Source organism: Tupaia chinensis, unplaced genomic scaffold, assembly GCF_000334495.1.
Source record: "Tupaia chinensis unplaced genomic scaffold, TupChi_1.0 Scaffold000423_1, whole genome shotgun sequence".
Classification (NCBI taxonomy): domain Eukaryota; kingdom Metazoa; phylum Chordata; class Mammalia; order Scandentia; family Tupaiidae; genus Tupaia; species Tupaia belangeri.
Window position 1 is genome coordinate 521656 of NW_006159928.1, and position 25800 is coordinate 547455.

A 25800-nucleotide genomic window follows, 5' to 3' on the forward strand; every position below is an offset into this window, starting at 1 on the left:
AAGGTAGAAAAAAAAAAATAATGAAAAAAAAAAAAAAAAAAAAAAGCACTGGTATATCAACATAACAATCTCTGAGGAGCACCCGATAATATGACCTTAATGAGGAGAGTTTCCATGGAATTACAAAACCAAAATCAGACCCCAATGGATGGCCCATAGGAGTGAATGAGTGTATGGGAATTTCAAGGGTATTCAATGACAGGTTGCCAAACAAGCAGAGAGTAATAGCTGATGGGCTACATAGAAAGTTGGCATGAGTTTCAGTAGAAGAAAAGAGGGAGTTTTTAAATACTGGGGCTAGATGATAGACTAAACATTTCTCTTTCTTAAATGGCCTAGGCATCTGGAAAAACTCACCTGAAGTGAGTAAGAGCCAGGTGAGCTCAGAAGCTTTGGCCAAGTGTGAAAATTCCTAGAAAGGATTTATACCTTAGGCTAGACTCCAGGGCCTGAGTGTTCAACTTTTGCTGTTGTTATTTTAAGAGAAACATATATGATAGGAATATCCATTTGTGCTAGCAGTTTAGATTATTTCATTAGTAAAATGGTAAACAAAAAAAGGGGCATCAGCTATTTATAATCATAGCTTTTTATCAGTTTTACCAAAGTGCTGGGGAGGAATCTACACTATGTAATCCACTTTATTATAGGGAGATGCTGATTAATGACTAATTCTAATCAATTTTATGAGCATGATAATATATAACAAAGTGAACTATTTTAGAAAACTGATGGGCGGTAGTTGAATTTTTAAATTTAGACTTCCATATCTGTTGCTCTTTTCACTGTGTGTATTTTTAAAGACATAAGAACAGGACCCCAACATTGGCCAAAATATGGAGATACAGTAAAAAAAAAAAAATCGTAATGGTATGAAATTCACATACCCATCTTCGCACTCTCTGGACACTGGTTTTTTGGGAGGATATTTTTTACTTGTGATGCCCGCTAGTTCTTAAAATTTAACCATTACGATATATAAGAATCCAAGGGTGGTAGCTCTTCAAAAACAACTACATAAACCTAAAATGTACTCTTCAAAATATGTGACTTGCTTCTGAAAGTGTGAACTCATGTAATGTGAAAGCCCTGGCCTACACTCTGGCACTGGCGCTCAGGAGGCTGAAGCCTCCTAGGAGGTACAGGTTTCTTTCCTGGACCACCATGAAAGCTAGGCACAGCGGTCCATACCTGTGAACCTGGCTGTCCTGGAGGCTGAGGCAGGAGGACTGCCAGCTCATGGGCAGTGTGGACAACAAACATATAGAGACTCTGTCTGAAGGCCAGGCCTGATGGTGTGCCTGGGATCCCAGATACTTGGGAGGCTGTGGCAGGAGGATGACAACACAGTCTAAAACACCACATACATACCACACACACAAAAAATATCTGCACTTCTTCAAAATCTGTGAAATATTTTGAACTCCAAATAATTCAGCAATGAATGAGTATAGGCTCCATTTGCCATCTAATTTCACATGGCACGTCTGAGACTGAGTGCTTCACTTCATGGAACTTCTTGCGTCCTTTCCCCCAGTGGATGTAATTAAGTGTGCTCAGATGTACTGTTAGATTAGCTACTGAGAGTTTGACAAGTTCGGTCTCATGGGGCCTTTTAAGGTTTATTTAATTAAAAAAAAAAAAACCAGAAAACCAAAAAAACAAAAAAAACAAAAACAAAAATAAAGAATTTTTAAAAACTTGTGATGAGGCAGCTAAGAAAATATCCATTTTTTTTTTTTTTTTAATTTTTTCCCCTTCTTACCTGGGATTTTGTTATGCTTCCAAATAGTGGAGTTATTGCCTATCCACAGTGGTACAGGCAGCGGGGTACTATGGTGCAAGGCTGGGGCTACATGTGAGGCCTGGGCTCCAATCCTGGACGACCCTAAACAGTTTATGTGTTGTAATCCTAGTTAACCAGGAGACTAGGGCAGAGGCATGACCCTGCCAAATATACTTCTCTCTTTCTCCCTCCTCTTTCCTCTCACACTCTCTCTTTCTCAAACAAAAGCCAAAAACTGAGGTTAAAGGCATGAGCTTAAAAACATTCACAATCTTGATCATCTTTTCCATCACATCCGATGACAAGCCTGATTGCAAAGGTCATGGCACTAGCCTCCCAGATTATGCAATGTGTGCTAGGCGCACCAACTGCCTTTTGTTGAATTGGACAAATTGTTGGAATCCTTTCTCTTTCACTGAACGTGACCCAGCTGAAACAAAAGGAGTCAACTGTCCTATGTTCAGATGAAAGTGTAATTATTTGGAGTGGTTAGTTGGGATGTAGATTCCTGAGTGTCAACTGGAATCCAAATTTCTGAGAGTGCATCTCTTAGGAGTGTGCATTCTTATCAAGTCCTCCATCTGATTCTTATGTACAAAATCAGAGACACCTTTATAGGTAGCTTATGAGTAACATACAGTTAGGGAAAACAGACAAACAAAAAAGTCTAAAAAGATACGCAAGGTTGCATCTGGTTTAAGAACTACAGATCAGATTCTCCTGACTTGGAGTAACTTGATAAAAGGAAAGTTAAGTTAGTGTGTGGGTTTGGAGGATACTGTGCAGTGGCTCTCCCAGTTCCCATCACACCTCTCTACTCACATACCTTTCTGTACCATAGCGGCTAGAAAGCTAAAAAGTCCATTTCTCAGGTTCCTTTGCAGTTAGCTAGGGTTGCAGATGTGACTTATGTTCGGTCAACCAGGCATGGCTCTGCAAGATGTGATATGGGACAGCAAATTCTTGAAAAGAGAGTTCGGATGCTGCACATGCATTTTGCTGGTTCTGGTGGTGATGGAGGGAGACTGGAGGAGCAGCCAGTCCTTGCCGTCAGCAGCAGTAACAGCTTCCTGCACTAGTTGGACTGACTTTATAGACTGCCATAAATTTACCAGGGTTCATCGTACTGAGAGTATTCTGGAAAGCTCAGCCTACTGCCTGGTGCTACACCACCAACTCTTCTAATAAGCCATCAAATGAACTTCAAGATATCTTTTTCTGTTCTAAACTCTAAGCAAAATCGAGAGAAAAGAACACAATGATTAAGTATTTATTTCTCATTTAAAAAATGGTCTAAACTTTGCTTAGGAATTTGCCATTAGTATTTCACAATTCAAATGATAAAACAAAGACCACTTACAATTTTTTTAAAAAGAAATTTTTAATTGGAAATCCATAAGAATTTTAATAGAGTTCTACCAGCCGAAACATGGCAAAGAATTTACTAACGTGCCCAGAACATGTTCCTCTGGTAACAATGCACTTCATCTGCAGGTTCTCTGACATGTCCAGAACATGTTTGTCCCTCTGGTAACAATACACTTCAATTGCAGTCTGTTGCTAACAAAGACAATGATGTTCAAATTGGAGTCAAATCTGTCACTTGCGTGAACAAATTGTCAACGAACAAACTGTCACCTCCCTGAGCCTCAGTTTTCTTATAGTGATAACATAGCTTTGGATTTTTGAAAAGATTCAATAAGAATGTTATGTCAAGTGCTCACCGGAGGACTAGCAGATATAGGAAATCATGACATGACTGTTAATGCTCTAGTTATTATTTTACTATTATTACTAATCCCTTAAGTGTCAAATTCTAACAGCTGTATTAACAGTGAATGACATAATCCATTTGTACTCTGCCTCCCCCATAAAGATCAAGAAGGTGATTAAAATAAATACAAAAATTTTTTAAAAGGTGGTAAAATAGTCCCCTAAACTTAAACTTGGGTCAGCTCTACCAACGCTGGTAGGCTGATTTCTACCTCATATGAAGTGAGGCTCAATTGTTTGGGTAATGGGTGAATGTTAACCTAGGTTGCAGAATTTCAAAAGTCAACTTCAGCTCCAGTAATAAATCCAAGACAACTCTAGAGAACAGTGTGTGTTGACTCATGCACAGAAAAGTTGTATAGAGCAGCAGGGCAGGAAGGAACTGACTCCAGGATCAGACTGCCCCAATTTGATTTGATCAAATTTGAGTCAGATTTGAATCAGATTGTCCAACTGCAACAAAGAACCTGCAGTTGAAGCGTACAGTTATCAGAGGAACATGTTCTAGGCATGTCAAAAGTAAATGCTATGCTATGTTTCAGTCAATAGAATTATATTAAAGCTCATGGGGTTGACAATCTAAAGTTGCTTTTTAAAGCATCTTAAATAATCCTTATTTCAAACTTTGAATTAGGAAATACTAATGGAACATTTCTAAGGAAATTGTCTTGTGCCTCAGTTTCCTCATCTGTAACACAGGCATAACAGTAGAACCTACTTCATGGACCTGTTGAGGATTAGAGTTAAAGCATGTAAGGCACTGAGAACAGTACCTGGCAAATAGTACACCCTCATAAATATTCATTATGGCTGCTATCATCAATGTCTCCTCTATGACCTCTCGAACAAGAATCCCTGATAAAGTCACGTCCAAAAGCAAACCATGTTTGTTCAAGCCAAAAATCTGGGCACTATTCTTGATTCTTCCCACTCCTCTATTTCCAAATCTGGTCTGTCAAGTTCTATCATATTTTCTCAAGCAAAATAAATCTTAAGACATTCATTTCTCTCCATTTCATCCTGTACCATTATAGCTTCCACCAAGCTCCATCACTCATTGGAAGATTACAAGGGTCCTCTATATAGCCTTCTTTTCTTTGACACCTGCTACTCACATTAGTGTATTCTTCTGAGAATATAAAACATCACTGTGTGCTTCAAATCTCCCAAAACCTATCCATTACATTTACAAGAAGACATGGACTCCTAACAAGTCCCGAAGCCCAGTGTAAGTACAGCCTTGTCTATACTCCATGCCTTTTTCTTACCAGGCCTTCCTTCCCATCATGCTCTGATCACACTGGCCTCTTTTATATTCTTGCAACACCTGAAATATATTCCTGCCTCCAATCCTTTGTACTTTTGCAAGTTTTTTTCTGTCTCAGTTTCTAGAAATGGCAAATCTATCTCATCAGTCAGGGTTCAGCTCAAGTATCACCTTCTCAAGGATACCTTCTCAAGTAAGCCATATGAAGAAGTCCCTCATATTGTGTCATATCACAGTTTTCTTTACATTGAAGTAATTATTATTCTCAGAAATTATCTCAATAACCCAATTTGTTTACATGTACCATCTGTCCCTTCCATCAAGAATATAAATTTTATAAGAACGAGGATTGTATTATTCTTATTCACCATTCTTACCATACCTCTTGATCACATTCTTCACATTTGTAGGTTGCATACATTGCTAACTGCTACTGACTGGCCCATAAAAATAATCCCATGTTCGAATTTTCTTTTATAAAGTGTAGATGGTGGTGCCAATATCTAAATTGTCTGAATGGAGAATAAATCCAGAAATAAGAAATGGAGCAGAGATAAAGCCTGGATAATGTACGACTCAATCCTCAGCAGATGGTGTCCATATTTACACAGTGAAATTGCAACATCACCAACCAGTTTTGCTTATTATCTGTCCCCTGTACTTGAGTGTGAGCACCATAAGGCAGGAACTTTCATCGCCTTGCTGTTTTGGCCAGAGTGGTTAAAACAGTGCCAAGTATGGAGAAGCCCCTTGTAAATATTTTTAGAATGAATGGATGAAGGATAAACATAGGGCTTTGCTCATCAGCTGGGAATAAATCAGCATCATACATCTCACTGTTGGGCCTAATAACTTCTAAATCCTATTGATGACAATTAGCTAATGCTTCTAAGTATGAGATTTTAACCATCACCTTTGTGCTTCTAGTACTTCTCTGAGTCCATGTAAGTGGAAACTTAGGACATAAAACCAGGATAGACTATAAGCTCTGGTTAAATGTAACCTATTTTTGCCTACTATAGTACCACTGTCTTGATTGTAGTAAATGCTAAATAAACAATTTTTAAGGAATAACCAACAGTCAGTATATACTTCTCCTGATAAATGCAGCCCAAGTATGATAAGTCAAAATGGTGAGGTGGCTATAAAATTCTCAGAGTTCATTTTCCAAAGCAGTTAGATGAGTATAAGGGTAGAGTTATTTTCCCTTATAGGCTCAAAAGAGGCATGTTAAAAATAACAAATAAACAAAACCACGTAGACCTTAATGTAGATACTGTCCTGCAATTAAGTTCAATACAAGTCTCTGAGAAGTCTACAATTCCATACTAATTACTGAGAATTTAATGTAATATCAATAATAAATTTCTGCCAGTCCCCTCTTCCTGTAGTCCATCTGAATTTCTAAAGCAGTTATTCATTAAAAAAAAAAAATGTATTCATGGTGATTCTGGCACTGGGAACACATGCAGGGAATAAGATTTCACTCAGGATCAGACTTATCCAGAAGTAGTGACACAGGTTAAGCTTTCAAACACTAATCTTATTTCCCCCAAAAGCATCCAGTTGACTCTCTTATCTAGCTATCATCCCTACAAAAGCAGGCAAAATACTACTACTACTACTACTACTAAAAATAAATAAACCTCATAGAATTAAAATCTTTTTTGTGTCAGCCAGAACAATTCTAACTTTGACTGAAAAACAAAACCAGCTACCTTTTCCCCAGCATATTCTTCATGTTTCCCTCATGTGATTTGTTTGCAAGAATAATAAGTCACATGCCAGATTACACATGAGTTGACTCAATGACACCTCACCCCCAATCCCCAAATAGGCTGATTATTGCATTTTCAAGCAATCTCTTTAATGCCATGTTTTCAGAATCAGATCCATGCTATTATGTTAGCATTCTCTATAAGATCACTATATTGAAAGAATCCATTTTTTTTTAGAGGAAAGGAAGGTGGGTAACAGAAGTAAAAGAAAAGGGGATAACTTTTTACAATGTATCAGGGTAGGCATCACATTTATTATTATTCCTGTGTTATTATTTTTAGGGTTCTGAGTTAACAGTCTTATAAGTAAGTATAAATTATTTTGTGTTCTGAAATTCATCCTCACAGAAGATTTGAGGAGATTTTCATTAAACTTCTGAAAAAAAAAAAGAGTATGAAATAGGTACTTCAAGGACTCAAATTTCTCAATAATGTTGAGGGAAGAAAAAAAAGGGGGGGGGACTTTGTCCTCAGAGCAGGAAAGAGGGTGAGTGGAGAGCCATCTCAAGATAATCCTTTGGACATCTTTTCAAAGCAGCTGCTTTACTGAGGACTCAAGGGGATAGAAGAATAAATCTAAAGAGAGAGACTGTTTGGATAGCCAAGAGATTCTCTCACCACTTGGAATGGAATGGGGATGTTCTTTCTCAGAAAATGAAGAAAGGGCCTTGTGAGCAGTGGATCCCACTAAATGAAATAAAAAGGATAAGGTTCAGCTGCTGTAGGCTTGGAGTGCCAAGGCTACACAGCCCATCTTGCACACTGCTTCACTACTCAGCTTTGGTATGGCAGCTCCTCTTCTCACGTGTGGTCCTTTGTGTAGCTTTTGTTTGCAAATTGAGACAGAAGACAAACTTTGCTCTTGGTGATTTGATGACCTAAAGTGTGACATGTTTTATCGGTTTGAGAAATGTTAACTTCAACGCTATACTCCAACCTAAGAGAATTACCTGATTTTAAAAAATAAAACCTAAAACAGTCCATGCACAAGGTTGAAAAGGTTTTAGACTCTAAATTTTGAAAACTTGTCAAATGAATTCCATCAAGAGCACAAAATCTCTGTAACATTCCTTTTAGATGACAAATTTATAAAGCAGTGGTATTGATGCCTTGAAGTGAGAACATCTAGTCACACAGGAAATGTGAAAACATCACATTTTATCAATCAGTCCTTCTCCTACTTCTTCCATTTTAAAATAATTTTAGAATCTTAATTAACAAAATATTTTTTTGTAAACCTCTTAACTGTATGTCTTAAATACATAAATGTTTAAATGGAGCCATATGAAATTTCTCGTATTGTCATTGTCATTTTTGTCTTTCAACACTTTCTAGACAGATTATACACATCAGTATCCAAAACTGCACAAGACCTGTACTTGTCTATTGTACTGTCTAGTAAATAGTACAAACTGTGTAAAGAAAATATTAAAGGAAGCATCCTGAATATGGATGATCTAGAGAAAAAAAAATCATTTGCTGTATTTACAAGTCATTATTATGTATTAAGACATTTTACCTAGGCAAGAGAAGATGAAAAATCATACTAGTACCAAGTAAGGGATTAGGAACAAACAGATCTGGGTTGATGATTGCCAGTGGTAAGATGCTGAGCAACTTGTTTAATCTTGCTGAGCTTCCACTCATTTTTTGTAAAATGGAATTATCATACCTCCACTTTCACAGATGGAGAAAATTAGGGGAGATAAAATACATGAAACAGAGGGCTAGATGGTAGCATAATAGTAAAATGTGACCCTTTTCAAGGTTGATCCATAGGAAAAAGTTCTGGGTTCACATTCAAAGACCTTACTGATTACATCAGGCACATGCATGCCATGATCTGGGGCTAGATGAAGCTGGGAGAGGATTGCAGTATCATGACCTTTTGGGATGTGCATGCTCTCTCTCACTCCTGCCACTTCCACCTCCACTCTGGCCTGCTCATGGAAGAAATAAACAAATAACTTTAAAAAATAAAGAACAGGGGCCAGCAGGTGGCACGGTGGTTAAGGCATTATATGCATACATTATATGCATACATACACACATAGATGTGTAAGTGTGTATGTATGTGTGTGTATATAATGCCTTAACACACACATACATACACACACACACACACACACACACACACAAGTAACATAACATATAATGTACTTAACTTAGGACCTGGCAAAAAGAGTAAGCATCAGAATCAACATTTTCTTCATTATCATAAGTACTCTGTCCTAAAAACCTTCCTGGCTCTTAACCTATTGTGGTATTTCATTAAAGAATGGTGAGGATTGTCTCACCCTGTTGATTTTTTTTTTCAAATTTTCTGTCTCTAGTCTCTTTACCACTTCAAGTGGCCCTTTTATCATTTCCCTTTCTGAAGAAAATGTTTGGCGAGTGTGTGTATTTGTATTAGGTGGTGTACACACAGTAGTATGTGTCTCCTCTTCAGTCTGTGCCCAGTAGTAATCTGTTCTAAGGTTCTTCTGATCTTCCATCCTTGGTGCCACCCCAGGTATTGACTAAGGGTCAGTAAGCATCTGATGGTTAAATGCCCACATCTATGCTTAGTGCTGACAGGTGGGATGTTTTCCCTCAAAGATACAACAGGTATGATTCATTTAACTCAGAGTTCACATCAGAAAATCTCAGGCTGGCCTCAAGACCAAGTGGTGACAGAAGCCAGATCCCACATTGCCAATAATGAAATTTGAATCCTAGCCCTGGAAGCTTGAAAAGCCCCAAATCCCAGCAGGATGAAAAAATGGAGGAGAAAGCATTGCAGTCTGATCGCTCCCCATTGTGGGGTGCTTTCTGCCTCTCCCTTTCTCTTTCTTTCTCTGGTGAGTGCATGCACCCTCTGGCAAAGTTAAAAAAAAAATTATAACAAGATTTTGGTATTGTGCCACTAGCTGTGGGTACCAACATGAAGCAATGTAGCCAGGTAGGTAAAAAGATAGTTTCAATGTAATGTAATAAGTGATTCTTTTCTTCTCCTCTTCCTCCTTCTCCTTCTTCTTCCTCCTTTTTCTCCTTCCTCTTCTTCCTCCTTTTTCTCCTTCCTCTTCTTCCTCCTCCTCTTCTTCTTCCTCTTCCTCTTCTTTTTTTCTATTTTAAATGCTGTAGGAGCTCAGAGTCAGATCACTAAACTCAGTAAGGATGGAAGGATAGGGAAGTAGATAGAGCAGCAGACGTCAAGAAGGGCTTCCAAAGAGCTGCTGAGGCCTTTGAGACCAGGTGTGGCCTGGTGGATATGTCACGGGAAGTAGTTAGGTGACACCAAAATGAAATTTACCACTCAGGCAGTGGTGAAGATAAGCAAGAGCCAAGCAAGCCTTGTGCAGGGTGCTGAAGGTTTGGACTTTATCCAGCAGGTAACGCAGTCAGTGGGGGATCTCAGCCAGGAAATGACATGCTCAGACTTCCATTAATCGCCAGGTTGTGTGTGTTAGAATCTTCAATGTTATGGAACTCACCATTTGTTATATTAGATAATGAAATGGACATCCTCAGAGGAATTAAATTACGTAGGTGTGTGTGCAGGGGGGCCTCTTCAAAAAGTTCATGGAAAATGCATATTATAGAAAAAGACATACATGATTTCATTATTTTGAGAACTAAAATAAACTCATATTTTAATTATATTTTCCACTAACTTTTTTCCCTCCCCATACAGGATGTGTGCTCACCCCTTCCCCTGGGGGAAGGCCACACAATCCCTTCTCTTCTATTCTCCTCTTGGAATTTTGGGCACACATGCACACAAACCCAGCAGGTTTTTCAGGCCACCAGGTCTGGGACTCCAACCAGCAAAGCTGACCATGTGGGATCCAGCACCTTAACAACCATGCCACTTGCTGGCCCTCCATTAAGTTTTTGAAGTCCGCATACCATTACCACATCTCTGCATTTAGGATATAGGTTTCCTGTGCTGTCAGTGAAAAAGGAAAGGAAAAAAGTATTGTTCCGACTTTCCTTCCTTAACCTCTCAAATGCTAGGACACAGATATTCAGGGAAAGATGCAAAACTAGGCTCTTTAAAAAATATCTAACTTTCCTCCTAAGTAATTTACAAAAGTAATGCATGCCAATGTTTCCGTCTCATTTTCTTTTGGACTTTTAAAGAATGGACTGATACATTTTCTTCCCCCTCTTTCAGAGCCTAAAAGAGATGGCATAACTATTTAGTCTTGGCTCAATTCTTTGTATTATATCCTGCTTAAACTGAATCCCAAATTATTTCACATATTTCTGGTTTGGAAAAGTAATGAATGAAGTATCTGTAACAAAAAGATTCAATTAAGGGCCAGGCCCAGAACCTAGTGATTAAGGAAACCTGATCCCACAGTTCGAATCCTGGACTCACTGGTTTGAAAACCATACTAGACACACGTGTGTGAGTGTGTGGCCTAAATCCTGACAGGATGGAAAAATGGAGAAGGGAGACAGCATGACCTAGCCCCATGGATGGGTACTTTCTCCCCACTTTCTCTCTTAGGAGCATATGCGCCCTCTGGCAAATTAAAAAAAAAAAAAAGATTCAGTAAGATACCTTTAAAAAACAAGAACTGTTGTCTCTCACAAGTGCTTCCAACAAATCAGCACTCCATAGAAAGGAATGCAAGTTTAATGTTTTGTCAAAGAACAAAATGTTTGTTTACCTGAAGTAATGGACTGATAAAAGTAACTTACTCTGTCTTGACCGATACAAAACTAACTGAAAGATTAACCTGGACAATTAAGCCCTGACACCCTAAACAGGAGCGCTAAAAGAAAATAAAACTTCAATTCCCATAATGGAAACATTTCCAAACTGTTGATCCTACACATTTCCAAGTTCAACATGTGCTCAATAAATTAGCCATAAACAACAAAACCTTTGCTGGCAAAAATGCATGTTACTTGAAAGCAGCTAAGATTTAGCCTAGTTTTCTGGTATCTGCCACGGTATCATCATACTAGCCCTTATCGCATATAAGGGGACTTGAAAAAGATTGCGGGAAGATGAAATTGAAATACAAGTTTATTTGCGTACAAAATTTTTTGAAATCCAAGCACAATTTTCTTATACCTTTTCCATGAACATTTTGAAGACTTCCCTCATATTAGCTCATTTAATCCCACAACTACTTGATTCTAAGCCTCACTTTATAAATGAGAAAATCAGAAGCATAAAGTAACTCAGAGTCATAAGTTTGAAGAGATGACTCTGAATCTATGAGATTGCAGAACTGTTCATGCCCATACCATACAAAAAAGATCATACCATCTACAGCTATTAATGATCATGTCGTAAACTCGCTTTGAAGGACATTAATAAACACAAAGGTTTTATGTATTTGGAAACCTTTAATTTTTGTCACTATAACTTAAAATACAATTAGGACCCCAGGCCTCTGAATAGGGCAGTATAGCCCTGTTCTATCCATTACTACCTCTCTTTACTCGCACAGTTTCTAAGGGAGTCAAAGTGTGTGTCGACATCCTTTGTTACAAAGAGGGAGGCTGACCCCTGACCAGATCCCTTTACTAATCTCAGCTCACGGTTACACAATCCTATTTCCCATTTTCTTCCATAATCTTGCTGTGCTTCTCAATGACAACAGGTTTTAAATGAGTAGAGGCATCACACAAATGGAATAAATGGATACAGAGTAGACAGCCTAACCCATACTCCTCCATTTGCTGACATAATCCACTCCCTAAAGACTAGTGGTGCCGCTTATTGAGCATCACATGTGGGTCAATTTCCTCATTTTATCTATTCCTTGCTTTCTTCAGACTATACAAGTACCCTTATTACTTCACTATATAGACGAAGATAGCAAGGCCATGAAACAAGAAAGTGGAGTATAACAGAGCCAGGATTTAAGCCTCATGCTGTCTAATGGCAAAGGCACCATGGTTTTAGCAGTCATTCTTCATTCCATACTCTTGCTGGTCCATATGAGACCAATCAAAGACTTTGCACAAACAAAATTTAGTGCTTATCAACATAACAGGAAAACATGCTAAATGTAAAAAATATTTTATAACAGTATAATTTTGTGAGTGACAATCACAAACTAGCATATTATTTCTAGGTTAAGAAAGGAAAGAATGGAAGGAATGAAAAATAAAGGGCGAGGGAAAAGTAAGGGAAAGGGGGAAGCTGCAAAATATTCTTCCATTTTATAGAAGGTTAAGAAAAGGTTAAGCAAAGTTAAATAAATTGCCTAAGATCTCACCATGTCAAGCTAGAGTCAAGAGCATGAGGTTAAAAAAATACCTGGGAGGTTGACACAAAAACCATACTCTTATTCTGTCTCAACAAGTGACTATTTCTACAGATGCTGAAAATGACTTCTCCTTCCAGACAGAAAAATATAGGGAGTCGATCACTAATATAAAATGGGAAGAACTCATGCTCTATTCCCCACCCCCCCCACCCCAGGCCCAGGTGTAGCACAGAAGTTAGGAGTGAGAGCCCTGGATTCCTGGTTCATAAAACAGCCTGAGGGCTGGTCAGCTCTATGACCTTAGGCACGTGATAGAAAGAAGCAACTAAGTTCTACGTAAACTTTCTTGAGATTATAATTATACACATTTAGCTTTTCTTTAATTTTTGTTAAAGGAATGTAAACAGTTAAATTACTAAGGACTAACGTGAATTTGAGTCCTGAGTTGTTTGGATAAATTGCTTCAACTTTCCCTTTCACTCCGCAGTGGAGATTGTGCAATTAAAGTCACTTTCTTTAAGAAAGGAGTAATTGAGAAAGGAATAATCTCTGTTGATAAGCATGGCATTACCATTTGTTGAATGCTAATAACAACTGTAAATGTTTAGTCAGTATTTTCTTTGTGTCAGGCACTAGACTAAGTGCTCTATGTGGAGTTTTAATTTAATCTTCATAACCATCTGTGAGAAATGAACTACTGTGCACTGTTGGCAAATGGGGAAACTGAGGCCCAGCGGTTTGGGTGCTTAGTCAATCCAAGCAGACCATCTGACTGCAAAATCGGTTTGGTTAACCCACATTACTGTTCTTGTTTTCTCTCTTACCTACATTCAGATGAGGGCAGGAATTTCTTTGCTTTGCTTTGCTTTTCTCTTCTCTTTTAATTTTAGAGAAATTTTTGCTATAGGGCATGTACACTTGCAGGAGAGACAGAGAAACAAAAAGGGAAACATCATCCTCCAGAGGGGATGGCCATGCTGCAATCCCTTCTCCTCCATTCTCCTCTTGGGATTTTGGGCATGCATACACACGCCCCCAGTGTGAGTTTTAAGCCCACAGGTCTGGGACTCGAACCGAACCGTGGTCAAATATGTCACGTAACCATTATGCCATCTGCTGGTACTGAGGGCAGGACTTTCTATAGCTTTCATTTTTCATTTGCACTAGACTGCTGGTAAGGAAGTTACAAGGTGAAGCAGCTGATAAGGATGCTCCAACATTCACTTGCTTAAAATATCATGACATTAATGCAGTGCATAATTTTGTGCTCCTAATGCAGTTGAATTGATGAGGAATCACAATGCAAATACCAAAATATAAATGGCTGGTAGCTTGGAAACCCAAACATAGACATAAAGACATTATTATTAGTTTTCCAGGGTGATCACAGCCATTTAAAACTATCCTCAAAATATAGCATGTAAATAGGATTGGAGTAAACTGAAAAAGTGACCTCTGAAGCATCTATTTCTGAGCAGTTTTTTGAAATGCAATTTTGAAATATTTTATAATTTGCTCTCTACGGGCAGAGTACCATTTTACTTGAAAGACACCACGGTTTTAGCAGTTATTCTTTATTCCATAAAGTAAAATGGAATTTTACATTTTACAGTAGGTCTCTCTCCCAATAGGCAGATGAGTCAGGCCCAGATTTCTATCTGAGCACTAGAAAGACCTGGGTGGAAGAGGCTGGTGCTACAGCCCAGGCGCCTGGGCTAGTGGGAGTGGTGTTCATCACAGACATTTACACTTCCTGGCAGTGCTGATGCATGGGGGCCAGGAGCAAACTGCCACTCAGCATGAGTACTCAGCTTTGCCTGCTCTCAGCTCTCAGTCTTCCTGGAATAAAAATTAAAGCCATCTGAGACCAGCAGTTAGAGTAATGGCTATGTCTCTGGACCCCCATGTAGTCGACCGCGGTCCGAGTTCTGGACCTGGTGGCTTAAACTCACGCCAGGTGCGTGTGCGTGCGTGCCCAAGATCCCGAAAGGAGAATGGAGGAGAAGGGATTGAGGCGTGGCCATCCACCCTGCGGGGGTGATTTCTTGCTTTCTGTCTGTCTGTCTCTGTCTTTCTGGTGAGCGCACGTGCCCTATAGCAAAAACCCCTCCCCCCCCAAAAAAATTAAAGCCATCAACATTTCCATACCTGAATTTACAAAAAGAAAAAAAAGATTCTCAGGCCTCATAGGTTGTGTGTATATTGCACATGTGTCTAAATATGGGCATGTTACATTGTAGTGATTAAGGGGATTCTGGTCTTTAGAATTAAATAGGCTTGACTTCAAATCTAAACTCTTTCACTTAACTTGTACTTTTTCTTTTAATCTTGGGTACATTTTCTTAATCTCTCTGAACTTTACTTTCCTTATTTGTTAACACAAATGGTGTCAATAATAATATCTGGTTGACAATAGTTTTCCTAGAACCAAATGAGATACACGTGTGTAGTATGGCATGGTGCTTCATCCATGGCAGGTAATCAATAGCTATTCACTTATTAACTGGTCTCATTATTTCCTTATTTAATAAGCTGCTCTTTTGTACCTTCAGCAGCTTGTCTCTTGGCCTATTTTGCATAATTGCTTCCCAGAAAGTGGAGAAGGAGAAAGGAGATAAAAGTGGGAATTTAAAAAAATTTAATTTGCTAAGAGTATTCATGAGTGTTAAAGATAAGGTAAAACTAAGAAATTTAAGCTATTATCAAGAATTATTTTAATGTACATATTCATGTAACCCTTACAGGCAAAACCAGAAGTTATTAACACTGAATTTACTTCTTACAGCATAAATACTTGGTGTAATGTTTTGTGATTTTAATTTTTTTTGTTTTTTTTTTGTTTTTATATGTGTGTGTGTGTGTGTGTATATCCTTTCTTAAAAATTTAATTTAATCACTGTATATCTTTACAATGTGCAACATGGTTTTTCACAAGGTGAATTCAGTGTGTATTAGTCAAAATAAAGGCATTACTATATACAGTATCATCAACAGATAACCTTTCACTTTGTGTCTATTAAATGTTTAGTTTGATTGTTTTATCCCTGATTCCCCCTCACCCCCTATTCTAGCAGGGAATGAAATAATTACCTACTAAGTGTCAGTGGCTGTGCTGTTAGACAAACTATTTCATTTAATCCTCACATCAATACTATTATAAGGTAGTTAACTTCTGTGCCCATTTTAAAGATGAAAAAAGTGAAGGTTAGAAAGAAAAACTCACTGAGGGTCATATAGTTAGTAAGTGCCAGGACCAATACTGCATTTCACCTTAACTCTGTCCAAGGTTTTACATTCTCTCACATGATCTCTAGTTCCACTTAATAATTCATGTTGCACATTCACTGAAAATTAATGCTGTAAATGATGAACAAAGTAGTCTTTCTAACAGTCAACCTCAATTGAGTGTATAACCAGTCCTAGTCCAATAAAAATTTTGCTGTCAAATAAGAAATAGAAGCTTGTGAAAAATGTATTAGTACCTAACAACTGAATCAGGCATTCATTTCATTCCACAACATTGTGTATGTATTTATTATGTCTATTATAGTATGAGCCATGCTAGTGTGTACTGTAACTGCAATCATGAAATTTGTGTTGTTCAAACTCTATTGGGGGCAACTGTTTTTAATATCTGGGTTACATTGTTTTTTACTCAGTGTTCTGGTGAATACAATGTGTATCTTTGAGCTACCACATTCACCACATTAATGCACTGTGGTGGTGCCAGCTGAATCTCTGGGTAATCTAGGCAACAAATACCTGGAATTAGCAAGAAAAAGATCTTATTTTAGGTTCCTCATCTGTGGAATGGGAATTAAGAAAATAGTACCTACCTCTCAGAAGAAAAGTTTTATGAATTAATTTTGGAACTGTTTTCTACTAACCAGCATTGTGGCATGATCAATTTTCAGGACGGTTTGATTTACAAAACAATGATGGAAGCAATTTCAAATGGCTACACATTTAAATGTCAAACACTTGACAGGCATTACATGAAATTCCTTCCTTTGAGCTGAATTATTTATATGTAACATTTGAATAGAAGTGCAAACAGTTTTGGATTCAAAAGTCTATCTAATTTTTTAAAGATACAAAAGTAAATAAATAAAGGGTTTAGGACAGGTTCTCACTAGGCACATTATTCAAGGACTTGCTTTGATTCTTACAGTCTATTTCTAAGTTCAAGTTAAAATGTCTACAGTGAAATAAATCAAGTCATTTTAGTAAATGTCCAAACATAATGTCCAAAAAAAAAAAAAAAAAGGAAAAAGACTCATGTTTCTAATGGGGGAAAAAAAAGGGCATTCCACTATTTTCTAAGATGTATTTATTATAGCAGACTGGGCTTTGGTATGTTACCAACAAACATGTATTACAGTTTTAAGAACACTTTCATGGACAAGGATTAAAAATTAAAACAACAAGAGACCAGCAGATGGCTTAATGATCATGTTACTAGATTCCCACATAGTCTACTGTGGTTCCAGTCCCAGACCCAGTAACTTGAAAAAAGTCATGCTGGGTACATGTGCAGTGTGCCCAAAATCCCAAGAGGAGACTGTAGGAGAAGGGAGACTGTGGCGTGGCCATCCCTATTGGAGGGTGATTTCTCACTTTTGGTCTCTCTGTCTCTGTCTCTCCAGAGAGTGCATGAACCCTATGGCAAAAAATCTCTTTAAAAAAATTAAAACAATAAAAGCACACACTGATAATTTGTTACAAGAACAATGGAGGAATTATATAAGCTGTATTTTGTAGTCCTATGCTTTTCAAGATAAAATTAACTTCATCCAAATATTAAAAACACATGCTTGGACCAGCAGGTGGCGTGGTGGTTAAGGTGCTGGATTCCACATGGCCGACCACAGTTGAGTCCTGAAGCTAGAAGCTCGCTTTCTCACTTTCCCTTTCTTTTTCTCTCTGTCTCTCTCTAGTGAGCACGTGTGCCCTATGGTAAATTAAAAAATAATAATAAGTAAAATTAATTAAATAAAAACCTTTAAAACATATGCTAATAATATCTTTTTTTCATTTCACATCAATGTTTCTTTACTCTTTTACTATCCCTGCATTTCACTTCCCATTTTAGAAGTCCCCCACCTGGAAGCAGAGAACACCAGCCATCTCCCTATGCTGTGATAATTTACCTTTCTAATAAAGAACAGAGTGACATATGCATTACGGTCAGTAACAGATCAAAGATTAGAGGCAGAACCCATAAAATATAACAGTTTTGTAAAATCATCAGAGATCCAAACTAAAGCAGTCAGAGATTTTGGTTGATTATCAAAAATGAAATCCCTAATGAGTTTATTTCAGAAGCAATGACTTATAGGCTCACATAAAACCGTAAATAATGATGTATGCTTGTTGAGGTTTGTTTTTGCAACTCTTTGGTTTTCTAGATCAACTTAGGACTGTTTTATGCAAAAGCATCTCTACCCTCCTTTCCCTGCAGCTCCTCCATTTGAAATTCTACAGCAAATCTAAATTTTAACAGCCACTACATCCACACAGACAACACATCACTGCAGCGTGGCAGGGCCTTTATAACAGCATACTTTCTCTAAAACACTATTCTTGGAAACTGTTTTCACAAGGCAGTTATTTGGGAGGGCAGTGAAAAGGGACCCCATGCAAACAGTGGAAAACTTGGCAGAATAGACTCTCAAGCGTTTCCTTCACAGAGACAGTCACTATTCAATTGTAATGGTTAGAGGCAACCTGGTTTACTATCATTCACACACACACACACACACACACACACACACACACACATTTAGAGGAAGCAGCCAATAGAGAGATGCGATTGAGCCCTGGAGTTTTTAGTAAAGACACTGAAATGGAAAGGTCATTTGCTTCAGAGGTTTTGCGTCAAGGTGGAAAAGAGGCAAAAGTTCTAATCACCCACAGGGCTTTTGTTCAAAAGATGAACTTCTGCTCCTGAAAAGGCAACACAGTGTGTGCACACAAGACAAACACAATGCCCTCTTCCAGGCTGTGTTCCTTCCTCTCAGGCTTGCACAAGGACCCAATCATGCTGTGGGGATGCCCTTTCTGCAAAGGTGAACAAGGCTTGCTTTTATAAGTAAGTTCTGTGGATGGGTTTGCTGTTGTCTTTTCACACCCTTTTGCATAGATACCGCAAAGAGCAAAGACATTCTTAGCAGAGCAACCGAGGGATTTTTGAGCGGCTGAAATGTGTGCCCCCGGAACACAGAAAGGCAACCTAATTGTCCCTTCTCAATGAGAAAATGTTCTAATCAGCAGCACCCAAAAGCCCCATGGCAATAGCTACACGTGCAAAGTCAAGTGCTGAATTACTGCACCCAGATAACCAAATGATAGCTCTTGATATTTCATTATCTGAAGTACTGCCTCAATTCTGAGTGTTGTTTCAGTGAGTAGCTCACTAGACTCTACAGGGGCTTAGAGAAGAGTAGATTATCTATTGTCATTGTCATGGCCCTATTTTCTTAGGAATGTATGTTCTCTCAGCTGGAGGATGGTCCAGCTGACCACTGAATATTCTCCTGTCAACAGGAAGAAAGGAATTGCCATGGTTTCTTACTTCTAAGGAAAAGCTGCTGCTGGCTACTGAGAGCCCAGCTCTCAGCTAAGGAAAGGTTGTTTCAGGGATGGTACTGAGAAAAGTCAGGGCAAGAAGAGACTTGGCAAAGTGCCATTCACAGGAACTGTCTTTTCCTGAGTCTCCCTCCTCTTTCCACCTCTGTCTCTGCAGCTGCAGCTTCTCATCTTCACTGTCATCTCAAGATGAACTCTTGGGCACAATTCAGAGACACCAAGACTCAATGACTTGCCTAAGTTCACACACCTGGAGGAAGAACCAAGTGCAGGACCTGTTCCTCTGATTTTCTATACTAATGCTCTATCTACGACAGCACTACCTTCCTCCTTGGTTGGCTTTCTCCATTTCAACTCCATGAATGCAGATATTGGGCACAAAAGAGGGAAATCCAGGGAAGCATCACTTTCTGTGAGCTCATCTCCTCTGGCTAACTGCCTTTGCCTTAGGAGTCTTCCTCACTTATAGAACTTAGAAGATGAGAAGAGACAAAATAAGGAACCTCTTCCATTGGATTTTGCTAAAACAGGAAAGTGCATTCTTGTCATAGAGAAAAACCGAGTAGTAGGTGAAATGGCTAAAAGTAGAAGAGTCTAAATTTAAATCTCCTTCATTTCCCCCCATTGACTGTTTCATAATCATAAAATAATAGTTATAATTTTTATTCACACTGCACCAATAAGTCACAGAACTAAAGGAAAGTTAAGTGCCATGTGGTTTAAGCTTCTATTTTTACTAGCATCTCAGAAAGAAGAGAATTTTAGATAAAATTTGAAGGCACTTAGAAATCACCTAGTCCTACTTTCTCATTTTACAACAGAGCAAACTGAGATTCAGAAAGCTTCAAATAAGTTCCCAAAGTCAAACAAACTTAGTATCCAGGTTAATAAAAGAATTGTCGCCTAATACCCAAGCCAGTGTGGTAGCCTAGAAAAATAGTAAGATGCAGCCAAAGGACAAAGAAAGCTACATAAAGAAAAGTCTTCATTTAGATGACATACATTGTGATTTTTTTAAAAAGGAACCATGAGACCTAATTATAAGAAAATCACCCCCACATCTTTTTATTTCTATAAAAAGAAACAGATAGAAATGGGATAATGACAGTTCTCTCAAACTCTCAATCCCTGTAAACAGTTTTAAGTATGGCCATAATTAAGCTAAAGGGCAAAAACATCTCTCTGCATCTATAAATCAGGCTACAGTCAATGGTTTCTATGAAACCAAGTCTATACAAAACAACCTTGAAAGCAGCATGTATTATAAAAGTATCTTGGTGTTCCTGCAATTTCTTTTATAAATTGTTCTGAGTACACAGGTGACTAAGACCAAGAATGAACGGAGTCTCCTGCAGCTGCTCGTGATTCATGTACTAGGAAAAAAGATAAAAGATCACTCCTCAGAGATTTATATCCAAATGCCTTACCCTAATTTACAAAAGGGTACATTAAGGCAATCGAGAAAAGAAAAAAAATTCCCAAACGACCCCTCCACCCTCCCAAAAAAAGTTCATGTTGCTTGGTAATGACAAAAACTCTCTGCAAGAGTGAATGCCTGGCCTTACCCAAGATCAAGCACAAGAACACCAGGGATAGGAAGCTGATCGAGTCCTTTTAACTTAAATAAAATAGGATCATACAAGGAGCACTTAGAGAAAGCAAGAGTGTAGAAATACAGAAATGAATCAGAAATAGTGATTATATTTCCATTTTCTATTCTCTTACTCATTTTTACTTTTAAAGAAGGCCCTTAAAGAACTTAACATCCTTCACGTCCACATGTTGCCTTTGTTCTCACACATTCTTGGTGTGATGTGTGTTAATCACAGTCTATAATCAAATATCGATCTGTAATGGGAGGCACTGAATCAAAGGATCAGATTTAGGAAAACTCAAGTATCTCTCTCTGCTTTGCTTGGTAAACATCATTTACCTGCAATAGCCAATTTTTCTCCAGCTTGTAAAAGTTAACTAGCAGGCAATTCTCAATAATAATAAATTCAGACTGTGAACTATAGTGAGCCACTATGCTGGAAGAATGACATATATAAAATCACATTTAGAACTTACAACCACCATGTGAGAAAAATCTTTATAACTATTTTATAATCATCACACAGAATACAAAACGGAAATCCCAAGAAGTTTAACCATTTGCCTAAGGTCATTTGTCTCAGGAGTGGTGAAACAGGAATTGGAATCTAAGTCTTTAGAAGCTAGAGGCTAGAATCCTTCCACCAACCAAATTTTAGGTCATCCTCAGACATGGAAACAGAAGGGCCTATGGGGTAAGATTTACCAACCCATGCGAGAAACCTCCAGTACTCAGACCAGCTATTTCAGCAGGGATTTTTTTTTTTAAATGTTATTTATGGTGATGAGAAGATTTCAATCACCTATAATTAAAAAACAAATGTGACTCACAATTTGCTATCTTAAAATCAGCAGTTAGACATAAATAAAATGTAGCAATTTTAATTGGTTTGGCCCACATTTTCATATTTCCATATGGTTATGTTCCTTGTTTTATGTTAAATGCAATCGACTTAGCACTTGGGTTGTAAAGTCTTGGCAGGCTGTATCAATTAGATGTTATATAAATTAGAATTATTCAAAGCCCACATTCCAAATTGAGTGATCTTAAGGGCAAATGTTAAATGTTCTTTTTTTTTTTTTTTGTCCCAGTTAAGGTAGCATAGGCTGTGGGGTATCACTGCACAATGCTGAGACCATATGAGAAGTTCCTGGGTTCAAATCCCCTGGTCAACCTCAACATGCCAAGAGCATACACCGTGATTGCTCCTGGCTGGAAGACAAGGGGAAAGGGAGTTGCAGCAAAGTGAGGTCACCCTGTCAAGGGTACCTCTCACTCCCTGTTAATGAAAGAAAGAAATAAGACAACATTTTAAAAAGTTATAGACTGGCAAACATTTTTTAAAAAATGCTCTTTCATAACTATGTAAATTTTTCCCATTAAACTTGTATAGTCATCCACATGCCAAACTTAATATAGACAAAAAAGGGATGTGTTCTTTGGAATAATAAGAGCTAACAAGTATATCCTTCTTCCCTGAGAGCTACATATGTCTAAAATGGCCTTTTCTATAATCTATGTTTTACAAGATTTATCTTTCCTATCTTAAGTATTTCTGAAACTAACAGCAGCCAGGACAACTCTCACAAACCATCCTAAAACTAAAATGTAAGCACAGTATTGATAAACATCACAGTGGGCACATTAAGTTGGTGGCACTTTTAACCAAATCTTACTTTGTATTGCAAAATATGGCACCCCAACTGTTATTTAATATACTATTAGGTTGTCGGGAAAGTCATGAGGTATTTTTCTATGTAAAAATGTGTCATGACTTACGGACAGCTTAATAGCATAGCAGGGTATTATGTTGCAAAAATGGTTATACATTAAAAAAAAAAAAGGTTATACATTGAAATAGATGTTCTTTCAAAGCCAAAGCCACAATTCTCTTTTGAAACTATAAAACTACAATATCGATAAGACACAAACAGAAACTTGAAAAAATGCAAACCACATCCATTTGCAAAGACTTGTGATTAGATTTATTGTCACAATTGCTCCTCATAGTTATTGCCTGTGTAATTATTTTCCAAACACTGAAGTCCACCACACATGCTAAATAAATGAAAGACTCATTCATCAAACCCCAAGTGGTTGTTGGTGGAATTTTCACACTTATTTAGCTTGACTGAAAGGCCAAAATGCCTGATATCCCCATGATTCTAGGAGAGCTGTGTAATTCAAATTAATGTCTATTTTTTATATTATCACTAAATTTTCTTCTGAAATACTGAGTAATGAGAGAGTGCAGAATTTCTGACTTAAATAAAATTCAACTCTGTTATTGATGCCATGTTTATAAATAACTATTTAAAGAATGAATATTAACAGACATTCCTCCCAGGTAAGGGTAACATTACATTCCGAACAACTAAGAAGTAGAATCCTACTTCTTCATGTCCAATATCCTTATCCTAAAGGTCACAGAAAATTTCTATGTAACTTTTGCATTGGGAAATTTGATGATATGAAAGAGGGTCTAATCTCCTCCTGCATGTCCATAGATTATTTTATTGATTTTGTGCTGTTCTCAGTGTCCGCTTTTTCAGTGACAAGAATGTGGAATTGCTAGAAGTATCCTTAAAGGAAACCTTGAAGGTCATTAGATCCTAGGCAATGAATGCCTTCATTCAACCAGGGTGCTGCCCTCCTTTGCCTGCAAGCCCTCTAACATCAGCAAGTTTCCCCCCAAGGGCCTGCACTTTAACTTGGTTTGAACAGGTCACATATCTAAAATATTTAGCGGTCTCAAATGTCTCTGGTCGGCAGCACTGAGTCACTAATGCCACAGCCACAGTGTTTCAGGCTAGACTGACCTCTTTCTAGTTTTCAATGGAATTATACCATGTAATCCGATTTTCACAGCCATTTAATCAAAGTGAGAAAGGAGATTACAGAGCTCACATTTGTTTTGCAAAGCAAGGGTACAAGGATCATCAATCCTACTGACTCTAAGTGACTTGATATACATTGCTCTGCTTTGGAGTGTTGGACATTAACCTGATCTGCCTCCTGTGTTCTTGTTTAAATAGGAAGGTTTAGGCTCCTTTCCTGAACTAGAAGGTAGCGGCTTCTCCACCAGGCTCTCACCACCACCATTCATGGGAGTAGATGCTACTAGAGGAAGGAGAATGTTCCCCACCCTTTATTAGTCCACAAAGCGGAAAGCTTGCACAAATCAAGTAACTACGATGAAACTTTTCTTTTGTTCAAGACTCTTTATCATTTGATTTCAACTGCACAGCCTGGCAATCCCAGTTGTGGTTTTCAGTGTTTTGCCTAAAAACTAACCTGCTTTCAAGAAAGAAGACAGGCACTGCTTCTTGGTGGTAGAAACCCTTAAGAGGGTGCTCTAGAGACAGACTTTTTCTTTTGGCAAAGACATGTCCCTTCCCCCCACGGTGCAAGAGGCTCATTCTTCCTACTTCTTTCCCAGTGTGTACCCTTCCAGGCTGATATCTATTTAAAAAGAGTCATTCATTGAAGCATTTTCAGCACATTGATGCTTTCATTCTGAACTAGTTGTATACAACCTTACTATTTCCCTTTTTTCTCACCACTTTCACCCCTTCGACACATTTCAGGAATTGCAATCTCCGATAGAACCTCTGGGGGGTGAAAGGGCAGCCTTGCCCAACCAGCAGCAGATAAGAGAACTATTCTGAGGGGCGAAGTAAGAAGAGGTAAGAACTACCAGTGGTGAAAGAAATGTGGGTCCGGGGACCGTCAAGCCCTTTTCTAAACGACGAGTCAGATATTTGTTTCCAGGGAAAAAAAATCTAATTGTACCCCTGGGCGGTGCTTTATACACAGTGCTTTATGTAACAGTGTACAATTTAGCAGCACTGGGAATTATCTCAATAACTATCATTAGAGGTGACCCCTCTTAAAAAGCAAAAAAGAAAGAAAAGAAAAAGCGCAGCTTTTCCTCTTTTGTAATGCAAAGAAGCTGCAAGCACTGTGGAGATGTTACCCTACCTCTGGAGAGCCCACCAAAGCTGCTAACTAGGCAAACGCCGCGGAGAGCCAAGTTTCCTGGCGGCAAGGCAAAACAGTTCCCGCCCCTCCGAACGCTGCCGCTTCCGAGCTCCGGGCTGCAACCGAGTCCGCGCCGCGGCCCGCGCCCACCTGGGGGATGCACAAATAAATCTGGGCGCGAAAGCGAGCGGGGGTGGCGCGTGGGGACTTGTTTCATAATCTCGAATGTATGGGAAATTGTCTTCCGTGCAAAGACATGCCTTCTGGCGAGAACTTAAACTCCCGGCCAAGCAACCGATCCTTGCGTTTGACTGAACTGCGCTGTCCGACTGACAGCCCCGAACTTAACTGCTGCGGCTCCAAACTTGACACCAGCTCCCTCTCCTCTACCCCACTGTTTCTCTCCGGCTCACCCAGCCCGGCTGCTCGGGCTCGCGCACCAAGTCAGCCTCCCCCGTACCCTCTTGGCACCCAGGGCCAGAACAGCCTAGCATGCGCCTGCTGCGGGTCTCAGGGCGCGCCAGCCTCCCCGGGGTTCCGGGCGCGAGTCTGCGAGCTCCCAGGCGTGCCCTACTCACTTGTGTCTTCTTCATAAGGAAAGGCAACGCTGCGATCCAGCCCAGGCAGCGGTGTGGCGACTCCGTTTAGCTGTTCTGGAGCTCCAGCATTTAGCACGAGCGGCGGCGGCAGATAGTCCACGCATTGGGTAGCCCGAGCGCAGCGCCCTCTCCACGGTCAGCTCTCCCCACGGCACTCCAGGTCCTGGCTCAAGCGGAGAGTGAAGCCCGGGCCGACGCGCAGCCAGCGCTTTTCTAGAG

At 38.9% G+C, this 25800-nt stretch overlaps 1 protein-coding gene across 2 annotated transcripts in view; it reads right to left on the reverse strand.

Annotated features, from left to right (window-relative positions):
• KITLG (KIT ligand) overlaps nt 1-25769 on the reverse strand; it is an 88037-nt gene extending 62268 nt beyond the window's left edge. For both annotated transcript variants that reach the window (XM_006154810.3, XM_006154809.3), the window contains exon 1: nt 25561-25769. In XM_006154810.3, the coding sequence (XP_006154872.1) occupies nt 25561-25575 (15 nt within the window). In that variant the 5' untranslated portion in view covers nt 25576-25769. The remainder of the gene's footprint in view (nt 1-25560) is intronic.
• Nucleotides 25770-25800: the final 31 nt, after the last annotated feature.